Source organism: Larus michahellis, chromosome Z (genome assembly GCF_964199755.1).
Source record: "Larus michahellis chromosome Z, bLarMic1.1, whole genome shotgun sequence".
Lineage (NCBI taxonomy): Eukaryota > Metazoa > Chordata > Aves > Charadriiformes > Laridae > Larus > Larus michahellis.
This window is the reverse complement of record NC_133930.1, coordinates 3160211-3178558: the sequence shown is the minus strand read 5'-3', so window position 1 is coordinate 3178558 and position 18348 is coordinate 3160211. Positions and strand designations below refer to the sequence as shown.

The 18348-nt window shown below is 44.7% G+C and overlaps 1 protein-coding gene across 4 annotated transcripts in view; it reads right to left on the bottom strand.

The window, feature by feature from the left end:
• The window catches only part of DYM (dymeclin), a 241242-nt gene that overhangs the window by 174456 nt on the left and 48438 nt on the right, over nt 1-18348 (bottom strand). For all 4 annotated transcript variants that reach the window (XM_074570405.1, XM_074570403.1, XM_074570406.1 and 1 more), the window contains exon 8: nt 16136-16278. In XM_074570405.1, the coding sequence (XP_074426506.1) occupies nt 16136-16278 (143 nt within the window). The remainder of the gene's footprint in view (nt 1-16135; nt 16279-18348) is intronic.

Sequence of the window (18348 nt, the reverse complement as noted above, 5' to 3'; positions counted from 1 at the left end):
AACGATTGAAGGAGCTGGGACTGCTTAGTTTGAGGAAGAGGAGGCTGAGGGGAGACCTCATCGCTCTCTACAACTACTTGAAAGGACACTGTAGAGAGGTTGATGCTGGTCTCTTCTCACAGGCAATTAGCAACGGAACAAGAGGGAATGGGTTCAAGATGCAGCAGGGTAGGTTTAGGCTGGACATTAGGAAAAAGTTCTTCACAGAAAAAGTGGTCAGACACTGGAATAGGCTGCCCAGGGAGGTGGTGGAGTCACCATCCCTGGATGTGTTTAAGACTCGTTTAGATGTGGTGTTAGGGGATATGGTGTAGGGGAGAACGTTGTAGAGTGGGGTTGATGGTTGGACTCGATGATCCCAAGGGTCTTTTCCAACCTAAATAATTCTATGATTATACGATTCTACCACAACAGGCCATGCTAACAAAGTTTGTCCCCATCATATCTTGCTTGACCTTGCACTATAGAAACCTAATGGTGTTCCAAATATTGTACTCGGAAAATAAAGTAATTATGTCCCCTGTTTAGTAAAACTGTTTTCTTTAGACTTCCTGTGTTCCATTTGCCACACTTCTCTATAAGAAACAGCTCTTAACACAAAAGACCCGAGTGTTCACAGTTGACTACAGAAATACAAGTTCTTCATACCAAGAAATTCTGAAATGGCATCTTAAGCTTTAAGCTCGTGTCACGAACAGCTTCAGGACCGAGAGTGGCTAGAGACATTTTATCACAGCATTCCAACCAGACATCAAAGTGCTCCACACACATTGTACCACCTGGTTTCTAACTGGAAGGCTGTGCGCCATTTTCCTTCTTCAAATGCTTCAATATTGCAACTTCACATTTGTTCTAATTGTGGTTTTCAGATTGTTTTCAACATAATTAAGAAAAAAAACAACAAAACAACAAAAATACTCCACTTGGTATACCAGGAAAAATGAAAGGCTCCTATATTTCCACCACCACCATAAATATCTTTATCAGTGATCTGGACAAGGGGACTGAAGGCATGCTCAGTCGGTTTGCAGAGAACACCAAGTTGGGCAGAAGTGTCGGCCTGCTTGAGGGCAGGACGGCTCTGCAGAGGGATGTGGACAGGCTGGATGGATGGGCCGAGGCCAATGGCGTGAGGTTCACCAAGGCCAAGTGCCAGGTCCTGCACTTGGGTCACACCAACCCCATGGACGCTCCAGGCCTGGGGCAGAGCGGCTGGAGAGCTGCCCGGCGGACAAGGACCTGGGGGTGTTGGTCGACAGCGGCTGATAATGAGCCAGCAGTGTGCCCAGGTGGCCAAGGAGGCCACCAGCGTCCTGGCCTGTGTCAGGAACAGTGTGGCCAGCAGGGCTGGGGCAGTGACCGTCCCCCTGTTCTCAGAACTGGGGAGGCCCCACCTCGAGGGCTGTGTCCAGTTTTGGGCCCCTCATGCCAAGAAAGACCTTGAGGTGCTGGAGCGTGTCCAGAGAAGGGCAACGGAGCTGGTGAGGGGTCTGGAGCACAAGTCTGGTGAGGAGCGGCTGAGGGAGCTGGGGGTGTTCAGCCTGGAGAAGAGGAGGCTGAGGGGAGACCTTCTCGCTCTCTGCAGCTCCCTGAAAGGAGGGGGTAGCCGGGGGGGGTCGGTCTCTTCTGCCAAGGAACAGGCGATGGGACAAGAGGAAACGGCCTCAAGTTGCACCAGGGGAGGTTTAGGATGGATATTAGGAAAAAGTTTTACACTGAAAGGGTTGTCAAGCATTGGAAGAGGCTGCCCAGGGCAGTGGTGGAGTCACCATCCCTGGAGGGATTTAAAAGCCGGGCAGACGTGGTGCTGAGGGACATGGGTTAACGGTGGTTTTGGCAGTGTTAGGCTGATGGTTGGACTCAGTGATCTGAAAGGTCCCTTCCAACCTAGGCAATTCTACAAAATTACAGAGCATCATCAAGAAGTGCCCCTTCTTCCCTACAAGCATTCAGTACCTTTGCTAAAACTAAGGAGTTGAAAGTTTAGGGTCTCACCTCAAAGATTTCCACTGAAGATGCTGCAACGAGCATACGATGCCTCTGTGAGCATCCACACCCCAGAACCAGCACAACACCCAGCTTTAAACCCATAAATACACATCCTTTGCCACGCAGAGCAACAGGAAAGCTTTTATACCACGCAGCCTAGAACTTGCCATTGGCGTTTATGTTTGATGGCGACCCTCGGGGCCTTTTCTCTCTCGAGAAGAGAGCTGAACAGCTTCTGATATGTCTACACAAACACTTCAAAAGCAAAGTATTTGGAGAGTAATGTAAGACCAGCTTATGCAGTTGGAAAAAAAAAAAAAAAAAAAAAGAGCAGCCTTCCGGCATGCAGCCTCGAGTTAAATTTCTGTTGAAAGAAATGCCGTGTCCCTTTGCCAGGCCAAAATAAAAGTTCATACGCCTGATAACTCTAACACAGGATTTTCCTTGAGTATACATAGGAAAAATAGCTAAGAACGTTCTAAGCAAATGATTCGCTTCTCATACATTCTACTGGCTAATCCTTCTCCCCACTTTTTTGGAATTTCAATTCACAAAGCAATGTATTCAGGCAGACATTACATGACTGGCACAGTAAGAACCCGTTGCGAAAGAGCTATTTCTTGCCTGCAAAGTCCTAGTTCATTTACGCCCTAATTCCCATCTGCTGAGCACTACGTTTGTTCTTAAAGGCTCAAAAGAATTTCTAAATCCACCTTTTCCCAAGGGTTCAAACCCAGCTACGTGACAGACATCTCAGGAGGGATTCTAAAGGTTAAATTTCTCTAATGTAAAACTAAGGTTTATGTACTGAGAACACACTCTGAGTGGCAGAGCAGAGAAATTCGGTTACTTTAGATGGAGCAGTTGAGGGTGACGGCAGTTCCCCAGGCAGCATCTCCTGAGCGCAGCAACAGGAGGAAGGGGGGGCATGCACACCTGCGTTTTGCAGGAGGAGGAGTTATAGTAGGATGGTAAAAAGTTATCTTCTTTTCCTTTCTTCTTTTTTTTTTTTTAAACAAAGCGAAATGCAAGACTTCAGTTTCCCCCTCCCTAATTCTCTAAAAGAAGAGAGAGGAGGAAAAGAAAACAGCCCAGTTCTGGGCTCCCCAGTTCAAGGACAGGGAACTGCTGGAGACAGTCCAGCCGAGGGCTACCAAGATGATCCAGGGACCGGAGCAGCTCTCTGCTGAGGAAAGGCTGAGAGCCCTGGGGCTGGTCAGCCTGGAGAAGAGCAGACTGAGAGGGGACCTCATCAATGCTCAGCAATAGCTAAAGGGCGGCTGGCAAGAGGATGGGGCCAGACTCTTCTCAGTGGTGCCCGGTGACAGGACAAGGGGCAACGGGCACAAACTGGAACACGGGAAATTCCATCTGAACACGAGGAACAACTTCTTTTTTCCTGGCAGCACAGGCTGCCCAGAGAGGCGGTGGAGTCTCCTTCTCTGGAGACATTCCAAACCCGCCTGGACACGTTCCTGTCCAACCTGCTCTGGGTGACCCTGCTCTGGCAGGGGGCTGGACTAGATGATCTCCAGAGGTCCCTTCCAACCCCTGCCACTCTGGGATTCTGTGCTCCTGTGAAAACAAAAATCCCAAAGAAAGTGAAAAGCAAACCCCTGTGTAAGACATGCCTGTCGCCCCTTCCTAAAACCCTTCAGCCACCGCACTCACCGTGAGCATCCACCAGGACATCCCACTTGTGAAGACTCTGCCTGCTATAGACAGCAACGACACACAGGGCGGTGACTCCAGGTCTCATGGTGGAAAGAAGATCTGACGCAAAACATCCTCTTGACAGCCCTGTGCATCCCATTATAATTACTTTATTGAAGCCTCATTATTAAGAGCCAGGTGAAGCTGACCTGAAAAAGCCTACTGATACACATCTTTCACCCTCAAGCACCCTAAAGACTTGTCCATTGCCCCAGATACGGGTTAAAACTTGAAGTCCTACAAGAACTGTTTAATACAGAGGACTCATGTATGTGCATAGCCAAAATAAATGGAGTTAAACTGATTCTGAATGTTAGCTGCAGCATAAAGTCATCTCATTTAATGCGAAAGTTTTGTGTGAACTAAGACCAATGGGAAAGTAAGAATTTTTGCTTCAGTCAGACTGAGACTGCAAGTCTGTATATTTAACAAATTCTCACAATGCTGAGCAAAAATCCAAAATATTAGCCGGAATGCTACGAAATTCAGTCCTTCAACAATCGTAAGGATTTGTTCCAGAGTTAGACTCATTCTGAAATTTTTCATTTAGACAGAAAACCTTGTCCTGTTCCTGACCACAATTCTCTTACGAAACCTAGTTTCCAAATTTATTACCTACGCTATGCAGCAGAAGAGTGACAAGGTCTCAACTCTGTCATTATTCATATCCACAACAGGAAGACAAGGTTTGGATCTCGGCCAAGGAAAATCCGTCCACTGAATCGCAGCGGTTCCCCGATAACAGTCTACTTCAAACCTCACAAAAACGCTCCAAAAGGAGCAGAAAAGAGGACGACGTCTGGCACAATGGAAGACATGCTATCCAGAAACTCATCTAGAAAGGCCAAACATGACAGCATTTGCTTAACATTCTCAATCAAAATAACGCGCAAGGGCTTGTCCGACCAACATGCTCCCCATTTTCCATGGGCAAGCCCCTAATGATACCCCCACGAAGGTAGTTTCTTTATCCTTAATTTCTTTGCACATACATTCACATCAGGAATGGTTTTTATGTCCGCAACAGTAATTTACACATAGGCAAGAGCTTTCACGTTAGCCAGCCAAATCATAGCTGTGTTAAAAGAGATATCAAAGAGTCATCCTCCTCCCTACATCTACACTCCACCCTCCCAGCTCCAAGTCATCCCCATTCCTTCTGTCTTATGGGACGTAAACAGAAGATGGAAAGGACCAGAAGACAATACTGGAAACTCGTGCAATAAGGGATTTGTTTCCGTGCCTTCCTCCCCGACCTCTCATATATCTAGACCTTCTCTCAGGTTCCATGGTGAAAGAGATACAGCTGTAAGTATATAATGCACAGTTTTATTAAATATTTTTTGATGAAAGATCAAATGAATAAAGCTGCATTCCAGCTACGGTGCCGCTAGCAGAATTTATATTTCAGGATCCCAATACCATTCCCAGTAAAACTGTTAGAGAAATCTTTCTTCCCGGAAAGGGTTGTCAAGCATTGGAACAGACTGCCCAGGGAAGCAGTGGAGTCACCATCCCTGGAGGTATCTAACAGACAGGTAGATGTGGTGCTGAGGGACATGGTTTAGTGGTCGTTTTGTCCACATTAGGTTAATGGTTGGACTTGATCTTAACAGTCTCTTCCAACCTAGATAATTCTATGTTTCTATCTTCCTTCGGTGGCCAACATCGAAGCCTTTAAGCCCTTTCCTAAGGTTTAATTCTTGGAAGCTATGCCATCTGAAGATGGATTGGGTAGCACACGTACATCCCTGTGTTACTGCAGTAAGTGGTCTAATAAAAAAATATTGCCTCTCTACAAACCTCCCCTTCGCTATACCAGCTAGGACACCGTTAAAGCTATTCTTCTAAGACCCAAAGCCCTTCTCTTATGGACACCCTTTGGGAATACCACTGTCAGCACCAAAGCATCCTTCGCAAGCAGACATCGGCAAAGTGCCATTTCTTCCCACTTGCTCCAGCCCTTCACCTACAATAAGTGGGGAGCAGAATAAGTGGGGAGCCTGTCCTGATGTGACTGGCCCTCCCAGCCAGCAGCCCAGCACGCACAAAAGCAGCACGCCATAGAATCATCGAGTGGTTTGGGTTGGAAGGGGACCTTCAAGATCATCTAGTTCCAACCCCCCTGCCCTGGGCAGGGACACCTCCCACCACACCAGGTTGCTCCAAGCCCCGGCCAACCTGGCCTTGAACCCCTCCAGGGATGGGGCAGCCACAGCTTCTCTGGGCAACCTGGGCCAGGGGCTCACCACCCTCACACCAAAGGATTTCTTCCTCAGATCTCATCTCAATCTCCCCTCTTCCAGTTTAAAACTGTTCCCCCTCGTCCCGTGGCTCCCCTCCCTGATCCAGAGTCCCTCCCCATCCCTCCTGGAGCCTCCTTCAGGTACTGGAAGGCCGCTATAAGGTCCCCCCAGAGCCTTCTCTTCTCCATGTCACTTAGGTCTGAGCCATGTCCCCCAAGCTGTGACGGTTACAGCCATCAGCCAGCCCTGGACTGACACAGCTTGGCAGCAGCACGGCTCTGGACTTGGTGCAAATTCGAAATCCAAATAAAAATCAAATTACTGAGAAGCAAGCAAAAATTCACACTTTCCTATAAGGATAATAATTGAATTTCCATGTAATACCGAAATTTATTTTTCAATAATGGAAATCCATTCTTTTCACCAGGATGTCTATTCCTAGGTGCCACATTCTTTTCTTGTTAATAGTATTTTTCTTTCCCCAAAGTGAGTCACTCTGGAAAATGCCACTCACTTGAAAGAAAAAAAATAAAATAAAATAAAATTGACAAACAAAACCCAACTGTCACGAAAATTAATGTTCCCTGCTCTATACTACGACTACCACATACCGATAACTTAAACTTCAATCAAAAAAGAGAAGTTCCAAATTACTCCACAATAGTAACTGGCTCCAGGACAAGGAAATAAAATTTAAATCTGCAACTGTTAAAATAGTTTCTACTAATACACTGCTAAGCACATGATCTGTTTTGGCTTTGCTCTAATTTGGCTGGGAAGTCTTTCGCAGAAAGAAGGAAAATGTTTTTGATGGCTCGTTCAAAAGGAAAAATAGCCATTTATCAGGTTATGTAAAAATCTCATACTTGTGTTGGAAACTACAGTTTGGCAGAACACATTTAATTACCATTGGCTCTGCTGGAACATCAAGGAAAAAATAACTACGTTATAATCATATTAAGGGTTTGTCTTTGTTGGTTTAAGACAAAGATTTTAGTCAAAGGCCTCATTAAATCTTAGATCATTCTTTGCAGAGCTTAGCTCCTCCGTGGGTCTACAAAAACAAGGAAGTACAGCTAAAACCCATAGAAATAAAGAAAGATGGAAAGACTTCCAAGCTTTTTTTGATGCTCAAACATTAAGAGGAACATTTTCCCCTCTCAAACAAAAGTTGTTCATTAGAAACTAGAGCGGTTGAAATGAAACTATCTGTGAAATCAAGCCTCAAAAAAAAAAAAAAAAAATCAAACGCTTTGGCCCATATAGGCAATATTGTAAATACGTGCTCTTAAGTACATACCCAACAAGGCTCAAGAGAAAACGTACTACGAGCCCCGTCCAGGCAGAGTGCGGCTCCAGCAAGGTTGTACTACCTCAAAAATCGCAAAATTCATCACAGCCAAGATTTTCATGGCATGTCCACTTATCCTCCAAAACATTTTTGTCTCTCGCTATGCAATTTCAACGTATTCTTCGCGTACTAACCGCGGTTAGAAAAATGCGCCACACAACCGAACTGAAGACGACGTAGCGTAACAAAATAAAAATTACAGATTTAGGATTCTGGTGGAGGCAGAAAGGTTCTGTACGAATCTGCAAGACTGCAATTTTGAAGTACAGATGTCCTAATGCCCACAAATATTATCGTTACAGATTAATCAGATTCAAATGTTCATTCCATTTAGAGTTTAAGGAGTGAAAGTTTTGCTTCATAATACACTTCAATTTCCCTTCGATTCGTTTCCCTTCGAGCCCCTGCAAAACCTACCGCAGGCAACACAGTATTCTGTTGCACCGCGTATATTCAACAGCCAGAATGACATCTTTCCACTCGCATTAATGACTTTGTTAACAAGGCAGTTAATTATCCACCTCCTTCTGGACAGGTTCTAAGCATTGGCAAGAGAGCCAACCACTTTCTGCAAGGAACATTCTTGCCTCGTAAGTACCAGCATTAATTAAGAGTTCACCTGCGAGCTCCTCGTGTAAAATATTCTTTATATTTAAATATTGCAGTCGGGTAAACTGACAAAGATTAAGGCTACATTCATACCAAATCCATATAGACGAGATCTGATTTGTTCTGTAAATTAAAACGCCCACTGCTGATTGGAAAGCCATAAGCTCTGCCGTATCGGCAAGACGTACACGTAGGAAGTTCTGCTGCGTTAATTTAAGGATTTAATTTAAGGATTTAATGCAATTAACGGGTCGGGTAAGCAAACTCACTGCTCCTCTCGTCCACTTCAGTGACAGGCGTTGCCTCCCTCACCTCCCAGCCACGTACGATTACGTCCCTAACTGAAAAAGTACTCTTTCATTTCTTATTTTTAAATTCTACTCCCTTTCCAAGGCAAAGGCTGTTTTAATTTATTTTAAGCTTTGAAGTAATTTCTCCTCTCCCCCGACAAAATTCTTGGTAAGGCAAATAAAACTGTTTCAGAGCTTGAACGAATTTCATCATGACACAATACTTCCAACAACCGACTTGTGCTGCTCCTATCAGTAGTTCATTCTATGCCCAACATAATAGATATCATATGAATCAACTTTTCTTCTTTCCCTTTGTACACGTTAAAAAAACCTACCAGACCTCAGGAGTTATTCGGGGAAGGGGTTAAAATACAGATTTTCATTGCAGATGGGTTAAAAAAAAATTAAGTAACCCATCTTTACTTGTTTTGGGGAAGGAGCAGGAAGCTAAAGGCGAAAGGGAACGGGAAAGTAAAGAGAAAACACACACTTTCAGCTTCCCCACGTCACCTATCCCGCATGAATAAGAAAATAGATAAAAGAAAAATAAAATAACAAAGCAAAAATTCAAAATAACATGGCAGCTTTACAGTCCGCAGCACAGCCTTTCCTTTTCTGGAGTCTTTACAGATGTGACCAGTAACGCAAAGACAAAATCTAACGAGAAAAAAGGTGTTGAAACAGAAGTGCCCGTGCCAGCCAAGAGGCGAAGCGAGTCCCCTGCTACGCTGAACTGGGACGGCTGTTCACCTGAACGACCTGGTGTCCAAACGCTCCCACCACAACAGGTGCTACACGAGAATCCGGCAGGAGGAGGATGGAGAGAAACAAGTTAATGTGTAATTTAACAACAAACGTGGCTTTGGATGAATTTAATCTATTAGCAGACACGGAGCAATAAGGAAAAAAAAAAAAAAAATCTATCGTGCTTTCTCGATGTTCCTCACCCCAACCTGGATTGCAACTCAGTTTCTCTTGTCCGTTCACTTTCCAATCCCTCCCCAGGGACCCGCCAGTAATCAGATATGAAGAGTAAAGCCGTTTATAACGTGGTATCAGTGCACCTGAAACCAAACAGACCATCCTTTCTCCTGAACTGAGCCATTTTCGTCAGAAGTGGTGCAGCAGAACACCCCCTCCTCAGCGGTTCACCGCAGATATTTTCAAAATTATGAAGAATGAATGCCTTACGGAGTTGTAAGTCACAGGTGTTACCTTAATACTCCATATTCATGCAAAACACCCCACACTTTCGGTCACATATTAACCCTACATACTCTATTTGTCACCCAGAAGGATGAACCACCAAAAAATTTCAGATTTGTGAATACTTCGTGAGCAGCACTGTGGCCTACCGGAAGAAGATGCCGAACCTCAAGGCTTTGATTCCCAAATTTTGGTCCGTTTCTTGGATGGCACGGTCAAGCCCCTTTATATGTTCAAAAATGAAGTGGAAATAACGGTGTTTACAAGCTTTTTAAAGCATTTTCACATTTATGGATAAAGTAAATGCTATAAAGGAGATGAACACGCTTGTTGACACTGGATCACAAAGCCAAGAGGTACAGATTTCTTACCATTCCCTAGTTGGAATGTGTAGGACTTTAAGAAAAACTCAAGTATGACACTTTTTAAAAAAAAAATAATTAACTGATTATTGAAATTTTATAATTAAAGTATTGTATTTATCTCCATTTCTGTAATTCTCTAGAGCTGAGAAGAGTTTGGAAAGCATGAAATGCCTCCTTTTCACCAGCATAAAATTCCTTTCTCCCAGGCCTAGCGCTTGCAAGATATCAAGTTTTAAAACTTTTGTTATTACAATACATCAGCTTGATTCTTGGTTTCCTTTAACAAGCAATTTCCCCTGAAGAATTAAAGAAGAAAAATCATTTTTGAGCCAACAGGTTCTCTTTTTTTTTTTTTTTTTTTTTTATAATGGGTTATTTGAAGCTGCTCAGGTTTTGGAATATCAGAATAAATGTCAGGGAGATAAATCACCAACACACCTCGTGAAACTTGCTGCAGCGCTCTCAGTAAACAAGCTGGAACATATGGTTATAATTATGATTTGTCCGACCACAGAAATCAGAAGCTCTAGTCACGAACCACAGCCTCGCTACGCTATGTATTGGAAATACGCTCTGTACATTCCCAACCACGGTCCCTACCTTAAAAGAGCTTAAATTCTACACACAGGGCAAGAGACAAGTCACTGGTGTAACGGTGGACTGGTGGCAGCCAACGGTCTTCCAGGAGCATCTAGGTCTCCCAAGGAAAGGAAAAAAACCCTACTGTTTGTTCCCTGTCAATGTCGAAGTCTCAGGAGAGTCAATAGAAAGCTTCCAAGAACTATCAAGCCCAGGACCTTACAGTACAAATTGCTCTTCTGGGCAAGGATGCTTCGCTATCGGTGTCATCAGCACCTATGAAAAGAGCAGAGGTCCCACAGCAAAAGTCTCTGCTACCTGTCCAGCTGGTTCTACATCACTGATGGTTTAGTGTCAAAAATACGTTGGTGAAGATTACAAGAAAGATCAATTCGACAGGGCCAGAGGAGGGCCCGGAGATGCTGGGAGGGCTGGAGCCCCTCTGCTGGGAGGACAGGCTGAGAGAGCTGGGGGGGTTCAGCCTGGAGAAGAGAAGGCTCCGCGGAGACCTTCCAGCCCCTGCCAGTCCCTCAAGGGGCTCCAGGAAAGCTGGGGAGGGACTCTGGAGCAGGGAGGGGAGCCATGGAACAAAGGGGGAACGGTTTTAAACTGGAAGAGGGGAGATTTAGATGGGATATTGGGAAGAAATTGTTTGCTGCGAGGGTGGTGAGCCCCTGGCCCAGGTTGCCCAGAGAAGCTGTGGCTGCCCCATCCCTGGAGGGGTTTCAAGGCCAGGTTGGCCGGGGCTTGGAGCAACCTGGGCTGGTGGGAGGTGTCCCTGCCCAGGGCAGGGGGGTTGAAACTAGATGATCTTTAGGTTCTTCCAACCCAAACCATTCCATGATTCTATATCAAAGGAAGTATGAAGAGCTTGACAGCGAACACATCTCTAGCCTGCAGAGGTTTACGCCAGAGGCAATGTTTTACTGTGCTGCTGCAATTAAGACAGAAGATGAGTTTTATCTCATGGAAAAAGTCAACGAGGGCTCTCAACGGGGACACATTCAGGCACCGCTCTGATGGCGGTTCAGCCCAACTTCAAACCAGCTCCTATGGAACTCACGGCACCACAGCACAGGTTTCAGTCAGGAGGAAGCTGCTGGGCAGCTTCTGGAGACTGAGCCTGCCACAGCTATGACACCACTATTAATTATCAAGTACTCAGTCTCAAACGACGTGGGTTTGAGCTGCAGCCACACATTTCGCTCCAGTTTAGACACATCTTTAGAGAAACTAAGAAAAAGGTTAAAGATCCGGACACTATCTAAATCTTTGCATTCGGGCAGGTCAAAATGCCACGATTACAGTGACAAGAAGATGACGCCGTTACAGACTAAGCAAGAAGGAAGATGAACAGAGAGAAGGGGGAAAGAAGTCGCAGATCTACATTTTCATTCTGGTGAGCACAAACAGGCAATTAAAGATTGACTAAGCACCAGGGAGACAGACGAGGTTGGAGTTACGTAGCAGATCCTACACCAGATCTGTGACACATCATGAAAAAGCTCTGGAAGGGAGAAACAGCCAGCCTGAAATATTTGTTAGGAGGGAAAAAAAAAAAAAACAAAAAACAAAAAACAAAAAACAACACACCTCGGTGGAATTGTAATAACAGACACATCATTAGCAGCTTTTTGTGCCCCTCTACTTTGACGTGTTTTAATCTAGATATTACAATTCAGACCACATCAAACTGAAGAGGAAAAAGATATTAACGTACAACGCTAAATACGAATAAATAGTTTTCTTGGGAAGTTAAAGATAACCACGCAAGTGTTGCTATTAACCAGAAAGTAGCACCAAAAAACACAGGAATAAGCTATATGTAAGTCACAGACAATACACCACAGGCCATCAGATGCCTCCAAATACGCAAATGCCGAATGACATAATGCAAAGTGAAGTAGATACTTACAGGGTAGAAAGTCATTAACGGGCAGGAATGTTTTCCAGTTCCAACCAAAGAGCACAGACATGAGAAAACGAGTCATTATTGACCACTATACCCCGAATTCTGCAATTTATATTAATGCTACAACAGTACATTTGTGGGCCAGATTAGTTATGATGATTGCTCAGGTGATTAACGAAGATGAATCCGGCTACTGCCTTTTCATTCATTTCTTACAGGTACAACGCTACATTTATAATCATCTAAACAGCACAAACTAAGTCAACTAGATCTTACCGTTGCAGTAACTACTAGAGTACTGCAAGATGCACTGAAGCGTTTTTGCTTTTTTAATAGCAAAATATAAACTGGATCAACTCTTTCGAATGAAACCATTGAAACTGACTCATTTTTCAACAGTTTTGAGTGGCACCCGCAGTTTCCTTTCTCAGCGTTATCATCTGTTTGGCAGTTCCTCACTGTAACATGAAATTTATTTTGCAAGAAATCAAATGACTAATTAAAAAAAAAAAAAACAAAACAAAACCTTGCTCGCCCACAGAAAGTTCTCTCAACTTGGTCAATTGCGGACCGTGAACTGGCAAATGCTAGTAATACTCCAAAAAAAGAGGAGGAGATTAAAATCCAGTAAGAAAAAAATTAATTTTTGAAGGCAAGTTGGTTCAACGTACGACGTGAACCAAGAGAAATGAATTTCTAATGTCTAATATATGAGGTCCAATCTCTACTGCCACGTATACGGATGTCATTTATGCATCGACAACGTAGCAGCAGCTCTTTACAATTATTTTGCAGACCTACAGCAAGACTGCAAAGACAAAGCAAAGTTGACTCAGTATAAAAGAATGTCCTTAATGAAGTTAAAATATCACTATTTCCCCCCCCCCCCCCCCCTTCCAAACCCACAATTGCTTATTTAACTGCTGGAGGGTAACATAATTGGCAATACAATTCTAATCAAGGTATTTTATATACAGGATGGAGAAAGGTACTCGCAGGCAGTCAGAGGGCAAACCAAGGAGAAGTCATCGGCGGGAAGACGTTGCCCGTATGGATTTTCAGGGTTGAGAGGGGGAAAAAAAAAAAAAAAAAGCAGGCTATGAAGGATGAGAAGCAGTAGAAGGTTAACTGTGGGAAAGGGTAAACTTGGTCTCGTATCGTGGATAATTCTCACTTCTGCTGAATCACAAGGAAGGAAAAGGGGGGGGGTGGATTTGAAGTACAGTGCTTCTAAGAGTGTTGATCTACCGCTGTTGTGCAAGTGTCTACAAAAATACGCGCAGTGTAATACATGGTAACACAGATGACTGTGGTACCAAGTTAAATTATTTCAAATTAACAAGTACAATAATTATTTTAGGCCTCCAACTCTCATACAAAAAATGAATTCTTAAAACCTGGCTCCTACCTCCTTCGATCCCAAATAGATTATATTTTGACTATTTCACTAAACTTGTTTTAAGCATTCTGTGGTTATTTAAAAGACATTGAGCAACAAAAATTTTCAATTCTTCCATTCTTCTTTCAATTCTTACCCTGTGAAGATTACAAAATACGCAAAAATAACACAATGCAGACATCACGTCTAAGTCTTCCACATCCGTTCATTGCTCAAAGCTTGTTTCTGTTCCATAACAGACTATCAGTTTGTGTTGCTGTCTCCTAAGCTGTATTTCGCTCTACCCATGTACTTGCTGCGATACAGAAGAAAAGATTGCAAAGGGTTAATTTGGAGATGGTAATGGGCGTGCGAATATGCCATTTACTCAACCAATCCCATTGCGGCCAAGTTTCATCCGTAGTCCAACATGGCATCCAGGCAAATAATCAGACGCAAAAAGAAAAATTAAACAATTGTTTGGGCACAAAAAGTATTTCTGTTTTCTAACAGGGTGTGGTACTTCTTCCACACACACATACACCCCCACCCTTTCCCAGGCAGGTCATTAGAAAGCTCTTTATAAAGGCTCTTTTACTTAAAGCTTGAAATGAAGATACTTAATTCACCGGGAGGAGGAGCTGGCACTTCAGGTACTCACGAAAGAAGCAGGAAAATAAGCGTAGGAGTATGCCAAGGGAGTTGTTAAGGGAATGGTTCAAGAGGAGTGAAGGGGGTGGAAGTGTAGGAAGAGACAAGAACAGCCGTAGGCTAAAACCTGGAGAGTTTGCATCAAGAAATACAAACTCGATATACAAGAAGTAAAAAAAAAAAAAAATCGGGGGGGGGGATACGATATCAGAGGAGCCACAGAGGAAGGCGGGAGCGGTGGCAGTGTGGATGGACTTCACAACTCAATCAAGTAATCAGAAAGGGGCGGGGGGGGTAAAGCAGCGCTATTTTGCCTGTGGTAGCACTAAGGCAGAAAGACGCTCACGCGTGAGGTTAGAACCAAGAAGAATAAACCCATCAGGTAAGTAGAGGTATCAAAACACGCGGTGAGAACCGCTCTTCAGTCACAAGCACAAGTACAACAAACCACGTACTGAAAACTGCTTCGGAAAAACGTTTTAAGTGCAATTTTTTCTAGCAATCGAAAAAAAGGAAGGGAACATACCTGCTGGGACTCTCGAATAAAAAGGTTTTAGGGAACAATTTAATTAATTTCTCTTCTCTGTTTAAATAAACTGCAAACCAAGCAACTGTTTTTTTGATGCATTTACATTACAGGCACAACCAACCATCGCAGCGGTCGACCCTTGGGCACGTAAACTGGAAACCAGAAGGGAGGCGCGTGTTCCAGCAGCACACTGAGCTGCGGGTAACCTCATCTTACGCAGAAGCGGCGACACGTTTAGGCTACGCTGCACCCGGTTCGAGAGACGTGCTCTTTTACTGCCTCCATGAGGAGATCCACGCGCACTGTCACAGGCTGTAAAACATTTTCTGGCAGACCATTTTGCGGCCTGAACTTTAATATCCCTTAGGGATGCTGACAGTGAATGGATTGCACAAAAGAGCAAAATAAATAGTATCAGTTTTAACAGCAAATGACTCGGAAAGTGTTTACTTAGGTTATCGGGGAAAAAGAAAATAACGTGTACCTTTACTGTTAGCAACGTGTTGTATTTTATTCCTATCAGATGGAAAAGAAAAACCTTTAGGAAGGATTTTTATATGTAATACACACACCAATAAAACACATCTGGTGCGGGGAAGAGAGCAACCACCAACCAAAACGCAGTATATAGTACAAAAAAAACCCCACGAGAACCCTTTTTCTTAACAAAAAATGGCATCAAGTCTTTTATATTCTTCAGGCGGTATCTCTCTATAGCAAACAGTTCGCCCACAAAAGGTCAGAGTCTAGTCATCCCATTCAGGAAAAAACATTAGTCAACCTACTGGGAAAGGCATACACTAAAATATGTGATAAAAATCCCTATTTATGCCACTCCCTTACATCACAGAACCCTTCAGCCTGGGAAGGGACCTCTTGAAGCCACCTAGGCCAACCTGCTGCTCGAGCAGAGCCGCAGGGCGGGTCACCCTACCCTAACTGAGCAATTATGAAGAATAAAAGACGCAAATAAAACTATTTCGTACATTTTAAGTAACTCAAGGCATGTGATTTATCACATGGGGCACGAGTTGGCTGGTTGGGGCTCTTTTTTTTAATGTCTCAATAAAAGAAAAATAGGGACTAAGCGCTGCTTTTACCACGTGGTGTCCTGCAGGCATCATCGTTACGGGTCCTAACTCATCTTGAGATGGACCACATACGATTACAATCCAAGCAGGCCTGTGGACAGCTTTTTTTACACTGGTATCACTTGTTGAAAAAGAAACGGGCTACAGGTGTGTTTGTAAGAGGTGACATAGAAGGCAACACTTCATAAGGTTTGAAATATAGTTTATAGAAAGGAAGACTCACTTGCCACCCCAGAGGCGATTCCGTAAAGCAGTCCTCCTCCGTCTGTTTGCGGCTGAAAGACATGGGTCCCCGGAGGAGGGCTTCTTTCTTGTCTAATGAAATTATATAGTAAAGTTTTCACAAGTCTGCTGGTATACGGGAGACTGAAAAGAGAAAGAAAACAGCTTTAGTTGACTCACAACCCGCAGAAATTGGCGCAAGAAAGCCCGGGCAGGGTGCAGAAGGCTGGCGTTTGGCATTGAACACAGACAGCAACTCTCCCAGTCTCCAGCAGACTGGAAAGGGAAAGAACGCCAAGGTCTCGCTCATGCGAAGCTGCCCCGACTTCAGCAGGGCTCAGCAGGAGCAACTTCCACAGCCAGATCGTGGAAACGTACTGTTTGTTTTCTTTTTTTCCAATACTACTTTTAAATCAATCGTTAGATTTCTGGAATCATTGTAGTCCTTTACCTCAAGACACAACGGGAAAAATATTTAGGCAAGGAAAAAAACCCATTGTATTCGTTCAGTTTTCACTCCATGCTTTGGTTGCACAGGACAGGTAACAATAGCTGTTCTCCACACAACCCCCACCCCGTATTGTTGGCTGTGTGTGCAGCTGGGCCCAATTTGCAAAGACCAGTGAAACAGCTGACCTCCCATCAATGATTCTGACAAACACACGTAAAATTTGTTGGATTTAAATAAAAGGTCACCGTAATTACAAAACGGAGAAGGATTTCCACAGAAACAAATAGCTGGATCCCGTGCCCAAATGATTCAGAGGCGGACAGACAGGGGCTGTGTTATGATGTCCTCCAGTCCCCTCTAAGCAGTGCCCCTCCAACTCTTCCCATTGCCCAAATTCCCACCTCTCTCCCCAGAGGCCAGGTACCTGCTGCTCCCAACTTAGACCTACACATACTATCTCTTCTGCCAAGAGAAGGGAGGTGGAAGGTGGTGATTCTGCCCCTCTGCTCCGCTCGGGGGAGACCCCCCTGCAGTGCTGCCTCCAGCTCTGGGGCACCAACAGCAGAAGGACACGGAGCTGTTGGAGCGGGGCCAGAGGAGGCCCCGGAGATGCTGGGAGGGCTGGAGCCCCTCTGCTGGGAGGACAGGCTGAGAGAGCTGGGGGGGTTCAGCCTGGAGAAGAGAAGGCTCCGCGGAGACCTTCCAGCCCCTGCCAGTCCCTCAAGGGGCTCCAGGAAAGCTGGGGAGGGACTCTGGATCAGGGAGGGGAGCCATGGGACCAGGGGGAACGGCTTTAAACTGGAAAAGGGGAGAAGTAGATGAGATATTGGGAAGAAATTGTTTGCTGTGAGGGTGGTGAGCCCCTGGCATGGATTTCCCAGAGCAGCTGTGGCTGCCCCATCCCTGGAGGGGTTCGAGGCCAGGTTGGCCGGGGCTTGGAGCAACCTGGGCTGGTGGGAAGTGTCCCTGCCCAGGGCAGGGGGGTGGAACTACACTACTACTTTAAGGTCCCTTCCAACCCAAACCATTCTGATTTTGCCCCAAACCCGCAATTCCTTCAGTTGAAGTACCACCAAACCCCACAAACACCGAGGCTCTTCTGCCTCCAATTGCTCTCCCCGCCCACTACTGAAGTCTGCCCTGGGCTCCCTCCGCCTCCCTCCTCTCCCTGCATGTCACCCCGGAGCAGGACCTCTCTTACATCTAGTAGAACTTTCAGAAAACCAGGCAACAGATACATTTACCAACAAGCTGCCCACACAGAATTTAAAGTTGAAAGAGGATGGATGGTAGCCTGAAACACGTACAAGCCACTACGACAAAGGATTTAAACAAAACAACCGACTCGCCAGAACAAGTGGTATTACTCACACAACCGAGTTTACCACCTCCTAAGTATTTCCACTATTGTGTCTTAAAACCCGGCGTAGCACATACGTGCTATCTTTTGGGAGGCTGCTATTTATTTGTAACACAAGAAGGCTCCTTAGCATTTCTGAGGCACGTGGGTACTCTAAACTGCGGCGTTACAGGACAAGACCCACAGCTGAATCAAAAAAACCCATGCTGAAACGTAAAAGCTGTTTTAAGTCAATGAAATTACCCTCAAAAAGTGACAATGGCATCCAAAACAGTTTCACTGAAGTCTGGGCTGTGAGATTTAAACCTGAACCCTTCCAGCAGGCTTTACAGGTGTTTGGTTTTGTGTTCTGGGGTTGGTTTTTTTTTTGAGCAAAACAAGTTTTCTATCTAAATGTACGTCG